The sequence below is a fragment of the Haemorhous mexicanus genome, chromosome 3 (genome assembly GCF_027477595.1).
Source record: "Haemorhous mexicanus isolate bHaeMex1 chromosome 3, bHaeMex1.pri, whole genome shotgun sequence".
NCBI classification, from domain to species: domain Eukaryota; kingdom Metazoa; phylum Chordata; class Aves; order Passeriformes; family Fringillidae; genus Haemorhous; species Haemorhous mexicanus.
Window position 1 is genome coordinate 13,628,783 of NC_082343.1, and position 13,786 is coordinate 13,642,568.

A 13,786-nucleotide genomic window follows, 5' to 3' on the forward strand; every position below is an offset into this window, starting at 1 on the left:
CCAGAGACACTGGCATTTTCTGTACATCAAATAATTACAGATAGAAAATGGGATCTGAAGATATCCAGGAACTTTTGATTTACACATCTTACGAAGAAACAGGCTTGCTCATGGACTGTCTGGAAAAAGTGAAATGAATTTCACTTGGAGAGATCTGAGAGTTCTGATGTTTTTTAATGTTCTATTTAGTTTAGCCAGACCTTCCAAATACAAGTCCTGTTTGAAACTTGTGGGAGGTGGGGTATAACTGGCTTTCCTAAATCACAGAGAAGTGACTGAATTCTGAAATGAATTATTGCATCATATTGTTCAAAATGGATAGCCTAAGCTGTTTCCTCAGAAAAACACACTGTACATAAAAAATAGCTAATTTTCCAAAACTTCCTCTGTTTCTAAACAACAGAGTAGGACCACAATTGAAGTCAGCTTATGGTATGTTACATTCCTTGCATCACTTCACTCATGCTTCTGCCACACCATTAAAAACCACACCTTGAAAGAAGACATCCTGAGGATATTCCTTGAAATAGTAACTGATATTGCAGGACTTTTTCCAAAAGAAGATGACAATCAGGAGGAGGTTAAATCACTATTGATTTCTGTGGGAGCTGGATTGAGCCCAAAGACTGTGACGGCAATAGTTATTGCATCTTCTCCAGCAGATGTTGCTCAGGGGAAAAATTGAAGGGGTAAACATGCACTTGCAAAGGCAGATGGATGTAATGACCTATCCACAAACCCTTCCTGTCCTCCATTTTCCTCCTCATTGCCTTTGCTTTGAGTTTTTAAATCGCTGCCCTTTCCTGAGATGGAAATGATAGGCTGGTTGGATGGAAAGAGGATTACTCTTCCACTCCTGAGAAGTATTTAGTCATTGTGAAAAGATACTGTCAGGACAGAAATCATAGGTGTAGGACCATGTGCATGCAACTGATAACTCCTGAAATTCTTAAAACCGAAACAGCTGTGCAGATCTAATTTCCTGCTCTTGGTTCATCCCTCTCCTTCCCCAGACCACACACAGAGTGGACAAAGAAAAGTGGCAAAGCTGTGGTTTGAATCCCTGACTCCTTTTCATTGATTCAAATCTATTCTGCTTGCACCAAATGCAGGTGAGCAAGTGTTTAAAATAAGAACATGAAAAGGTGAAAAATACCTTCTGGAATTTCAAATAAAAATGCCAAGAATACCCACATCCTACTAAGGAGTAGTTTGTGAAAGGGGAACCTATGTGTTAGTTTAAGCCCAAATGTCACATATTAAGAGGTGAAATCTGTACATAGGCACACAAATAAAGAAGCTTTTAGGCATTTAACAGCACCAGATCTCACAAAACCAGAAGCAGCTGTGTTCTGGCAGCTGCACAGTACAACACAAAAAATAATATCTCTTTTGAGATGCAGTCAGTAACTGAAGCCTCCTCGAATTGGTCATTGTGGTTAGAAACAACTACAGAAATCTGAAGATGTGTGTGGGAAGGTGCCATCAAATACAGCAGTAGCTCAAAACCTGAATCCTTTTGCCTCTCAGGGCCCAATTATCCCCAGCTCTGATCCAGCCCTCGTACAAAAATATCTTTTGCAGAGAAACACTCACCTATCATGATTCCTGAAAAAGCCAAAATTAAAGCAGCCACCAATGCTGAAGTCACTACAGACAAGACCAAGGAGAAAGGGAGACGAACCACTGGCTCAGCTGCAACAGAAAGAAGGAATTACACATTTGAAATTATCTTCCAGGAGCCACTTTTTTGCCAGCAGATTTTTTTCTGCTCTTTCCATTTACTCATCTGCTGCTCCAACAGTGTAGGAGCAACCTCTGGCATGACCAGTTCTCAGGATCTATGACTTCTCATACCTCATTGTTTCACTTTCCTCAATTAATATCAAGTAATTAAAACAGATGGTTCACTATCAGTGAATTAACATGTGAACTCCCTGGGTGGGAAAACAAGACCATAAAAAACAGGGGCAGAAGGTTGGGGGGGTGAAAAGAACATTACATTGTTTGGGTTAAAGTGCTGCTATCAATGCCAAATCACAGCAAAAGCAGGAGGGCTGCAATATATCTCCTAAATGCATGTAATCCAAGTAGAAAAACCTGATAACAGTGCAGTGAAGCTGCATCCTCATGTGGGATCATGCTTTTAAGGTTTACTTCACCTTGACAAAATGACCGTACATTTTGCCCATCTTACAGGCAGGAATGGTAAAAACACAACAATTTTCCCATGCCAGTGACAAAGCTGAAAGCAGGATCCCAAACCCCTGGGGTGACCTGCTCTAAATGCTGCACAAGAATAGGAAGCAAACCCAGTGATGGAGCTCTGAGCACCTGGTTTTGAAAGAAATGCAAGTACAGGCACTGTGTTTAGTTTTTCTCAGAGAAATCCTGCACAGAATTTCTCACAGTTTCTGAACTTTTACTTTAAATGTCCAATTCCTCAGGAATAATATTTTCCTTCACCTTGCTTTTTTTGGTTCTTTAAAGAACTGGTCTGAAATTTAAGTTCAGCTGGAAAATTCTTTCATTGAGCAAACTTTCAGGATTTCAGAGCAGGCTCTGAACACCGGCACAAGCAGACACAAAATTGGACTCTGCTCAGATCTGCCCAGGATGCCAAACACATGCTGTAGAGCAAAGCAGCACTGCTGCTCAGTGCCCCAGTCCTCACCACTGATGAGGCTATACCCTGGCAAAATAGCTCTGCAGCATACCCCAGCAGGAAAGAAAATAACATTCTACTGCAGCCAGGTTTAAGAAAGATTGGACAGCACTTTCAGGATGTCTTACAGTCCAAACTACAGCCTTTGGCCAGGCATTTTCTGTCCCACATGTCAGCAGTACCCCACACACCTACTTACCTGTGCAAGACACACCATCCTCTGCCAGCTCTGTGCCTGGCTCACAAAAGCAAATGACTTTTTGAGTCTCAAGATCAACATGGCACTCGTCCATCTCACAGTGACTGCAGTTAAGGTGCAGCCTAATTTCCACCTCTCCGTGCCCCTCTGTCACTAAGGAGTGGATGAAGAAGCTCAGTTAATTACTGTTAAGACCATTCTCATAATTTCCTTGGGCTCACCCTTTTCTTTCCTGGCCTTCAGTCCCTCCAAGATCAATCACTGTAATATCTTCAAAACTTTCTGGCTGAATCCACCAGGCCAGAGTGCATCTGCATTTGAAAATACTTCTGGCTGTTCTAAAGGAAACTTCTGTTTATTTAAAAACAGGTAGATTTTTTTTGTTGTTGTTTTCTGAGCTCATTGCAAAACATATTAAAGACACTGACTTCTGGGAAAACACAGGTTGGAGTGGCAGTATTTATCACTCCCATGCACTGCTGGGCAGCACCTGGATATTTAACCAAGGGATGCTCTAAGGAATTTGCTTGTTAGTGAATAGTCAGGTGTTTTGTCTGTTTCTTTCCTAAAGTATCTGAGCTATGAAGTTCTGTTACCACTTTCCTTCTCCAAAATTATTCTGTAGGCTGGTAGACTGTACTGCTGGGAGTGTTTCCTAATAGGCTTGATGCTTTCTCTCCCTGTTTTTTTCCTGCTGCTTCTGTCTGTTCTTTGCTGTATTTTATATACTTTCTGCCTCCTCATGTTCATGACACTGAGTTGTACCCCAAAAGGTTGTAAGGGGTCCTACTATTTTTAAAATGAAAGAAGCCCATGAGAAGACCTCTGACCAATATGAATACCTTTAAGTGCTGGAGTGTATAAAGTACCAATTGGGTTAATAAAGGACACACCATCCTCCCCATCCATCTCTGGGTCATTGTCCACTGCAGCATTGCCACCTATGTCAAACCAGAAGTTACCTTAACAGACTGAGGCTCATAAAACAATAAAACACAGATAAACATGGCAACATGCATTAATTCAGCCTATTTAGGGAGGCATCCAAATGAAAAAAGAGAAAAATTAAAGCATTTAATATATAGGGAATATTTAGCAAGTTGTGGCGTGAACTACTGGACTTTAGAACTTCAATTTAATAATGAAGCTCGTGACAATCAATCAGTTAGCTCTGTTTAGGTAGACTTGCAAACTAAGGCACAAACTTCATCTTTAACCATTTGGATGCTGTGAAACATACGAGCCCTTGTAAAAATCTATGTAGCCAAGAGACTGGAAAGCACCAGTACTCCAGGGCTCAGTTAGTACCCTTGCTGATCAAGGCATGGATTTTGTCAGCAGAGGGAAGGGATAACCTGATATCTTTCCTCTTCTTTGCACCCTAAAAGCAGGGTGGTCCACCAGGAGTGGGGACTGAAGGAATTTATGAGTTGCTCATTTCTGCTTGAGCATATGGAACATACCAGAAGCAAAGTATGGGCAATAGATAACAAATAATAGAAACACATACATTTTGTACTTCAAGCATGCAACAATTCCCCCACCCCACCCAAAAATAGCTTTTTCCCCTTTAACTGTCTTCATTGAAATAAAAAAAAATATCATGTGAGTCATTCTGTTGGAAAAAGAAGCATTACACAGGAACATTGGTACAAAACATGCACTTAATCATTTAAACTCATTACTTCCTCTCAAGATTTTTAGACTATCATATAGACTAGACTAAGTTAATTTAAGCTGTGGAGAACCAGGGGTTAAAGAGTCCACCACAGTGCAGATGGCTGCCAAAACTATGTGGCCCAGGAGACTATGGGTTAGTAGAGATCTTGAATCTGGCCCACACCAGTTGTAATCAACATAATGCCATCTGACAGCTGCCCTGAGACACAGAGGCACGTGCAATTAGCCCCTTGCTGACTGAAGTCATATTAAGAGGGGTGCAGGCTGGCAGCCTGAGCCTCTGCCCCCGAGATCACCTGTGCAGGACCAAGGCCCACCCACAGCAGGGCAGGGGAGAAGCTGCATCTTTCCCCTGGCATAAAGCCCGGCTGCCAGTCCCCAGGACCAAAGTCCTCCAAACACAGGTGCTGGCAATGGGAGCACACAGCTGTGGCTCCTCCTGCTCCAGCACTGTCACCCCAACGTGAAAAGCTCAGGATCACAGCAGGATCTTAATGTCACATTTTGCAGAGAGCAAAGCCAGGGTTGCAGCTGAAGGACTGGCAACTGGCTCTTTGCTCAAAGCCTCAATGAGTTCATCTAGTGCTAAAAAGGCAACACACAGACATACTAGTACATAACAGTCAAATATGCTAGCTACAGGAGAGTTATCATCAGCATTTTGCTGACCATTAGCACTAAAGGAGGGGAAGGGACACCTTGAACACGAAGCCACTTTACCTATATATCCTCCGCCTCCTCCACCTGAGGAGCACCCCCCTCCACCCCCTCCGAAACCCCCTCTTGTCTCCCACCCCCACTTCTTCATGGCCTGGGGGCAGGATCTTCCTCCAGTAGCACCTTCCAGCAAGGATTTTCCTGACCACAGGAAGGAAGTGTTATCATTCCAGCCACCTCCACCACCTGCAGTTGAGAGAAGAGAACAGGCACAGCCAGGGGTTACTTTTAGTTAAAAAACACTGGAGGGATCTGCAGGAGAAGCATTCAAAACACCTCAGCTGAAAGTCATCATCTGCACCTCTTTTCACCTACCATACATTCAAGGACAAGTATTTTCTACAGAAAAGGTAAAAAGACATCCCTACCTACTCTCCAACCACTTCTTTCTGGTTTTCAGAGCCTTCCCCTTCTCTTTGACTAATACACTCTTGGAATAAACCAACCCCAATTCTAAAGTAGAAAAAACTGAATTTATTGTAAGGGGTGTGAAAATATGTCCCACTCCTGCTCTCCACACCACATGCCAGTGACTCACTTTCAGCTCTGCTGCTTGCTCAGTCCAAGGTCTCTGCACAGAGACTTCTAGACATGGTGCAATTATGCTCTTTCTGCATAAGCCAGAAAAACTCTGAGTATGTCCACACAGCACAAAACAGTGCAGAGACCAGGAGAGTCACATTGGCACTGCAAACTCCCACATCAAAAATCAAACAACTTTGTTTATGAGAGGCACTGCATTATTTTGGGAGAACGTAGCCATTGCTATGGCTATACTATCTCTGAAAGCCTTATTTACCCCAAGTATCCAGCACTGTGGGGGCTTCTATTTGCATCTGTTATAACCCTCTGTTCTCCCTGAATGGTATTTTCATGAGCTTTGCCTCACCTTCTTGTGAGGAGGAGGAATCTGGGAGTACCACATATTCACAAAGGTTTTACTAAAAGGAATAAACTCTCCTTACCTGCAGCTCCTGAATTTCCATTCAACCCTGGAATAGAGGAATCATTCTCCAGTCTTTCTGGATGAAATGTGTCCGTTTTGGCCCTGTAGGCCCTGCCACCACCCCCTGCTGCAATTATCAAGGGGACTGGTTCTCCGTTCTCCATCTTAACAAATTCAGAAATAAAGGCAATGTTCAAACTGAGTCAGACATGGAAATGGAAGTTCAGCCTCATCATAGTTACTGCATGCTGCACCAAGCAGGCATCTAGGGCTGCTCAGCACTGCACACTGTCATTGCATTATTTATGTACCCACACCCAGAAAATTAATGAATAGAAAATAAAAGAACAGTCCTGCAGCCAAGTTCTGCAGTCCTAGCAGCCAAGTTCTGCAGTCCTAGCAGCCAAGTTCTGCTACAGGAAACAGCAGTAGCTCTGTGAATTGTATCTACCATGGTGATGGCTCTTAGAAAGCCTGTAATGTCCCATGTGATGACTTTTATCAAATGAAACATCTAAGGAGCACTGCCCTGCACAGTGTCTCCCCTGACACCAGTGTTTGGAATGAGCACTGTCTCAGCTAACACAGGACAGGAAACATCAGTGGTCCACTGCTACAGGACTGCCAACAGAAAACATACAGGCTATCCTCAGCTTTCCTTGTCAGGCTAAATGTATAGCTGATGTCTCACATTCTACAATGCCAGAGGTGAATGAAGTCTTGCAGAATTTGCCCTTTGCTGTAGAACTGTGCTTCAGCATCTCAGTTTTTATTAAAAAACCCCAACCCAGTTCAACCCATTATGTTTGCAAAGGATACTTCAAGCCACTGAAACAAGTGTGGCCATACTGAACAGCAGTTCAAAGTAGTGTGAAGGGCCAACCCAGACCCCTGCATCTCTCAAGGGGAAATTAAGGACACCCAGAGGTCACTCTGTGGACCCTCTCCCTGGGGAGCATAAGGCATTTTTCAGAGGCAGGATGTGTGGATGCTGAAGGTGCATGGGGACTGTGTTTCCATACCTTAAATATGTAAGTGGCACCGCCCCCGCCTCCACCTCCTCCTGCCCATTCACTGACACTTCTGTTCACACGAATCTCTTCTTCAATCACATTGTTCTCTCCAATGCAGACCTTCTGGATAACATCATTTGTCTGCCAACAGAAGACCAAGTCTGAATTCAGGTAAGAAACCTCCACTCCCTTGTGCCCCCAGAAGCCTCATGAACCTTTCACCATCCCAAAGCAAGAAATTGTCCTCCAGTGAAACTACATGTCCAGAACCAAATGAATGCTCTTCTGGAAGAATCTGGCTTTCTGCCTCAACCTTCACCAGAAGAATTTTTTGCCATTTAAATTGACTTATTTTGAAGCAAGCTCAGTGCTGATACCTATTATCACGTAATACACCTCCATAAACTTTTAACATACAAAATGGTGCAGAATTTGCTGGAAATATTTCCCTGCACTAACAGTCTGTATTTCACAAGTGGAGGAAGGGAGTAACTTGGCAAGCATGTGCCTTGTCCTGTGTCACACGACAGCCAAACGGTAGAGACAGAGAACCCAAGTTTGTTTACCTCATTTCCTGTCGGCTGGGCCAAGCAGCCAATGTGCATCTCTGATATCTTAGCAGGAATTTTACTGAAACTACCAATGCCTACCAAAAGAGCAGCAATCCCACCATCGACTGCAATGTTCCCCTGATGTAAATGAAAATACCTCACTAAAAAGCCTCCACATTTCCTACTTGGCATTTTTTCCCTTCCATCAATTATCATTGAACACAGTGAACTTTCAGTATTAGGCAAATCCCCAGATTCACTAACTGATTTCAATCACAACATTAAACCACCATTTATACCTACTTCAGGACTATGACCTAACTACTGTTTTGGTTTAAAATTGGAACACTAAAGTGCATGGCAAGCAGGACCCTGCTGTGAGCATTTTCAAGTTGCAAACTTTGCTTCTAGCCTATTTTACTTTACAGGTTTTGTCTCAGTAACACTATCTTGTTATATTGCACATATAATGCACACTGAACTTAATAAACCAACAACACTTTTAGGGGAAAATGCACAAACATTTGTTATAGTAGGAATGACCTTCTGCTTCCTTCTACTTTCAAGTATGTATTTTCTTTTGGAAGAAAAACTTGATAAAAGCATACTCAAATTACAAATTATTCTGCTGACCACACAATATATTCTAAGTTGTGCTAGAGAATGAGTGGCATCCCTTTTGTGTACAGACTTGCCTAAAGAACTAACAGTCCTCCTTTCCCCGTTTTTTCCCTCTCCTTAATTGATTTGGAGTTGGGTGGGAATGATTAATAAAATGACAAAGTCAATGACCCAAAGGAACCACTAGATTACAAAAAAAATAATCCTTCATGGCAAAGACATAACTGATTACAATCCAATCTAGTAAAAGTCCCCTCTACAAGTCAATGCAATCTCTTTGCCTCAATGAAAGAATTACATTAGCACTCAATAAATTCTCACTAAGATTACAGTGGCCTGCAATTTAATGAGTCCATATATTACCCTCAGCTGGAATGTCCTAGTTAAAGAGGCTGGATGGACGTTTGAGTTAGGCCATTTCTCATTTCAAAAAGGCTTTATATTAATGGTTTGTTTGTAGATATGTGTAATTCTAGTTTTACCATTATTTACTTCAGCAGCCAGCCTTGAGAACCCCTTTTACTTCTTTATATCCTTCAACCTTTCTCTGCTCTAACAGACTGCTAGGCTTTCATCTCTTGGATGCCAGCCATTATCAGCTGAGAAATGCACATCATTTAAATGTCCAGCTCAAACCTGTAGGTGAAATTTCATCAGAAAAGGCTTAGTTTGCGCCATGAGAGTGTCCTATTCCCACATCCTACTCCAAAGAATACTTAAAAATTAACAAACTACTGTGCATGCAAATAGTCCCATCTTTTTGTCAAGACATTTGCAGCAAGGGTTGGTTAGTAACATAAAAATCAGGATTGACCCAACAATGATTTATTTGTCTTTCCTATTTCCCCTGTGGAGAATAACCAAGCAGGCCCTGTGATGTGGGTGTCTCTAGAGGTGCAGAGTAGGTGATAATGGCAGGGCTGGGCTCAATAGTGGAACAAGGGCAAAACCCTGCAAAATCAGCCTTGAAGACTGATTTCCAGAGGAATGGAAGGCAGGGCTGTCTTTTGTCTCCAAGCCCCCACACAGGTGCTCTGAGATACTCAGACAGTCAGGAACCTGTTATGTATTATCAATGGGACCCAAATGTTGAAAAGAAGCAAGCACAGGGACATGGTGCTTCATGTTCTCATGCTCTCCCAGTAAATCTGTAGCTATTTCTTGACTCCTATAGCCCCAAACCTCCTGAGGACAACATTTTTCTGTGTGAAAAGATGAAACTCCATGGATTGATAGAAGGGATGAAGGCAAAACAGAAAGGCCATCACTTACACTAGGACAAGCATCTTCTCCTTGCTGTCCCACCAAGATATACAGTGTATCATCCTTCTGGAGGTCAAAAATTCCCAGCACAGAAACTCCGTGGGACCGCACCATGGTGTTCTTCCCTCCTTTCCCACCCGCAGCTCCATAGCCTGAGATGCTGCAGGAAAAAGAAAACAGGAGGCTGCCACCTGAGTTGTCCCAGGCAGGTGGAAGGAAGCACAAACCCCCTCAGAGCACTGAGTGTTTTGCATACCTGAACACAGTGCTCTGAAGACCTGACATTCTAAATAAACCTAAACCCAAATCCTGAAGACTGATTTTCTGCTCTGTTTGAATCTGTGAGCTTGGGTAGCTACAAAACAGATTCTTTCACATTGATTATTGGGCAAACACAGCTGAGAACAGAGTGAGCAAGTCCTTATAGTTTCCAGCTTTAATATGTGAAACACATCTGGTTTCCCAGAAGGCACATCCTTGAAAAGTTTGCAGCAAGGAAGAGAAAGAACAGAAGCAGGAGAGCTGGTAAAACCAGGACATATGGCTAAAGAGAACATTAAGCATGAGATTGACAGAGGGAGATTTGAGAGAGCAGACAGCATAACTGGTCCTGGTAGCACGGACCAGATGGAAAACAGCTCTTTTATTCCCAGGACCAGAGGAATACAGAGAGAAAAGTAGATGGAGATGACACTACCTGCAGTAAACAAGGAAGGCAAAAGCCCCCTGGCCAAACTTGTGGTGGTCAGGAACACCTCCCTGTCTCCAGCCAGGAGTGGGCAGGTTACACACAGGCTGCTGCAGTCTCCGTTAAGGCCCTGGGATTTTTATTTCAAACACTCAAGATTCAGAGGTGCTTACTGTTGCTGGTGTACCCAAAGATATGGCTGTAACATTGTATTTCTCATCTCCTCCCTCTCCCTTCCTAACAATGGGCATACTTAAAGCAGCTTTTAGCAAAGGATTTTAAAGCACTTTAAAAAAATCAGGATAAAACACACATTTCTGAAACAAAACACAGAGTTACTCAACTTTCTGAGCAGGTGAATGATGGTGCAGCAACCCAGTTTGGATCTGAAATAAGCAGGCAATTCTCCACTGATAGTAGCATTCCATGTGCTTCTGTGAGAGCAAAATTCCACCTGGAGCATGTAATCAGAGACTGCAGGACTCAGAACTCAAAAATTGCTCTCAGCTTCCTACCAGGCACAGCCTAGGTGCTCTGCTTTAACACCTCCTTTCCTCCAGCCCCTGGCTGCTCTCTGCCCAGCACAGTCCTGCCAGCAAACAGGCAGTGTCTCATAAAGCATATTAGATCCTGGCAATGTGACATGATTATGTTCATGCCACCGCTGATAACCAAAGCAATCAGTCCTCAGTTAGGCTGTACCAGAGCCAGCAGAAAAAGTGATGGACACAGCACTGGGCCACCCTGAACAGATGCTGCATGAATCTGAAAACTGAGCTGATTTACTGTAGAATTTTGCAATGGCTAATGAGGTGCACTACCAGGCACAGCAAGCTGGCAGGGCTAATTGGCTGCCAGTAGGGGCCATACTTTTCCATGTAAGAACAGATTTTGCATACAAGCAGTGATATCAGAAAGTTCAGGAAACCCAGTCTGGCCTCACCCAAAGGCTGAAGACAAATAAAGCCCAGCATATTCAGGTGACATTCATTCCCTATTCAAAACAGGTGTCACTATTTAAACAGTTATCTTGACTTCAAACCTTAAGAGGATCCCTTTCATTAGCAACACCTTTCTTTTACAGGGGTAAGGAAGCCATTTAAGCATACTGGCCCTGACCAAAGGTTCAGCCCATTCAGAGCAAGAACACAGAGTACCTCCCAACTGCCTTCCTTCTTTTCTTTTACTATGACACTTGTGGGATCTGCAAAAGAAGCCCACACCTTCAGAGAGGGTCAGGATGTGCAGAGTGCAAACCAGGGCTGGAGAAAAACGTGCACCCTAACATCCAGGTTATGGAAAACACTGGAGATAGTCTTGAGAGTATGAGAAAATGTTGTGTCTAGCCTGGCTGACTCACAATGACACTTTTTTGCACACCAATGGGCTGTGTTTTTGTGCCACCTTACAAAAGGAACCATAGAGAAGAGAGGACAGTGGAAGTGATCACAAATGGGGCACTCAGCAAAATGGACCTAAAGCTCTTCCTTTAAAAATGGAAAGAAGTAGGATAAAGGAAGGTGATGTGTAATTTACAGTCCACTTCTCTCATACTTGGTCATGAGACCTAGATAACCAGAACTTCTGGATGCTTAGAAGGAAATCTGAAACAAAAAATATTCTTTTAAAATGTTTAACTTCGTTGTTATTACACAATGTGAAGTCCCATGAGAGTGAACCAGAGCATGTAAAAACTCCAGTTTTCCAATGTGGGCACTACAGCGTGTGGCAGCCTACCCAGACCTTCACATATGGGGTTTTCTGGGTGTGGTGGGTTTGTGCTTGCAGACTTTTGTGCAGAATTGAGCTGTCTGTATTTTAATAACACATATTCAGCGTCATGTTCACAAAATCAATATCCTTCCTGAGCAATTTCCAGGAGGGTACATTACACAGTGTAAAACACACTGAGATGGCAGAGCACCAGCTTTCTCCAGAGCCCAGCAGCCAGCAGGAGGGTTCTCTCCCTGTGTCAGGTGTTTCAGCAGTGCCCATCAGGAAAACTTACAGCACCCAGACTGCAGCAGGACTGCAGGGCAGAGCTAAACACAGGCAGTAAGTCCAGGCTCTGGGAAGCCCTGCAATTGATATTGCAACTTGACATTTTCCTAGGGCTATGCTATGCTGGAGGACTCTGCTACCCCTTCAGCAGACCAGAATCAGGAAGATGTCAAGTTAATTTAAGCCCACAATTGCCTCCTGCTTTCCCCAGGCTGTGAATTTTCTACTTTAGCATTAAGAGGTGCAGAAGAGAATGTCATCCCTTTATATATATGTTATGCACGACATTATACATCTATTATCTATACAGAACTTAAAAGTCTGTTAGGTCGTTTATAGGACTTAAATAGACAAGTCATGCCTGCAGGGCCCAGGGGTTGTATTGTGCAGCAGAAAATCAGCCTGCAGTTGCACAGGAATTCTGGCTCTTCTTGGACTGTGATATTAAAAAAATGACAGTGCTGTAAAGCTTTTGGGCTGTTTTGCCTCTTCATTTTTGGGCTGTACTTTATAACCATATTTACTGGATGCTGGTTCTGAAAAATTCTATTCACCTCAGGCAACTCCTTGTTGATAGCTGGGTAAAGTATCATTAATGCTTTTTGCATTACCATCAATCCTTGTAGGAATAGGCACTCAGGCAGAACTTGTGCCTAGCCTAGCCAGTCTCTCAAAACTGCTTTGCCCTAGACCTCTATTAGAGACTGACATCTGCCCTCAATATTAGCATTCTTTTTCCATATAAAAGAAAAAAAAAAAAAAAAAGAGATGAGCTCAGAAAAATGTAACTGAAATTTGTTCAAAGCTTTCAATGGAATGTTTTGCTTTGAAACCCAAGACACCATCATTGGTTTCAATATGGAATGGTGCATAAAAACCACCAGTAGACAGTCACTGGTTCAAACTGACAGTTCTGCTTACAAAATGATGCATGTAATGGCTTCACGTTGCCATTCAGATACAGTGAACTACACTTCGATTGCACTTCTTTCCCCAGAGAGGGCAAAAGGAAAAAATGATTGGTAAAAATCTGATAAAGTAGCATTGAACTTTATCTGATCACCTCTCTTTGAAAACAACTCCACAGGGGGATTTAAGTGTTAGAACCCTGAGTATCACAGAGCCTACCATTTAGGTGGCTGCCTTCCAAAATCGATTCTACTGTGGTAAGCCAGGCTTACAAGCTCAGCTTGCTGTCTCTAGATTCAAAAAAAGTGAAGATGCTGAGCAGAGGTTGATGCAAGCTGGCCCATAAGAAATGCTGACAACATGATTGTGCCTTCCACACCAAGTGAAGGGTGGGAAAAACTCATTCTGATCCCAGGGCTCCACAAATGCCAAATGATGAAATGCATTCCTCTTGGTCTGGGGAGGTGAAAATGCTTCATTTTCAGCTACTGATAGAGCTCTCCCAACCTGCGACCACTTAGGCTAAAGATTTG

The 13,786-nt window shown here is 43.0% G+C and overlaps 1 protein-coding gene across 2 annotated transcripts in view; it reads right to left on the reverse strand.

Moving 5' to 3' along the window:
• ALK (ALK receptor tyrosine kinase) overlaps positions 1–13,786 on the reverse strand; it is a 306,751-nt gene that overhangs the window by 22,130 nt on the left and 270,835 nt on the right. The window contains exons 13-19 of one of the 2 annotated variants that reach the window (XM_059840860.1): positions 9,665–9,815; positions 7,230–7,361; positions 6,227–6,371; positions 5,265–5,447; positions 3,707–3,805; positions 2,865–3,017; positions 1,597–1,695 (exon numbers count right to left, since the gene is read on the reverse strand). In XM_059840860.1, coding sequence (XP_059696843.1) covers positions 1,597–1,695; positions 2,865–3,017; positions 3,707–3,805; positions 5,265–5,447; positions 6,227–6,371; positions 7,230–7,361; positions 9,665–9,815 — 962 coding nt within the window. Of the gene's footprint in view, positions 1–1,596; positions 1,696–2,864; positions 3,018–3,706; positions 3,806–5,264; positions 5,448–6,226; positions 6,372–7,229; positions 7,362–9,664; positions 9,816–13,786 lie in introns of those variants that run through there. The other variant, XM_059840859.1, reaches the window with a different exon arrangement.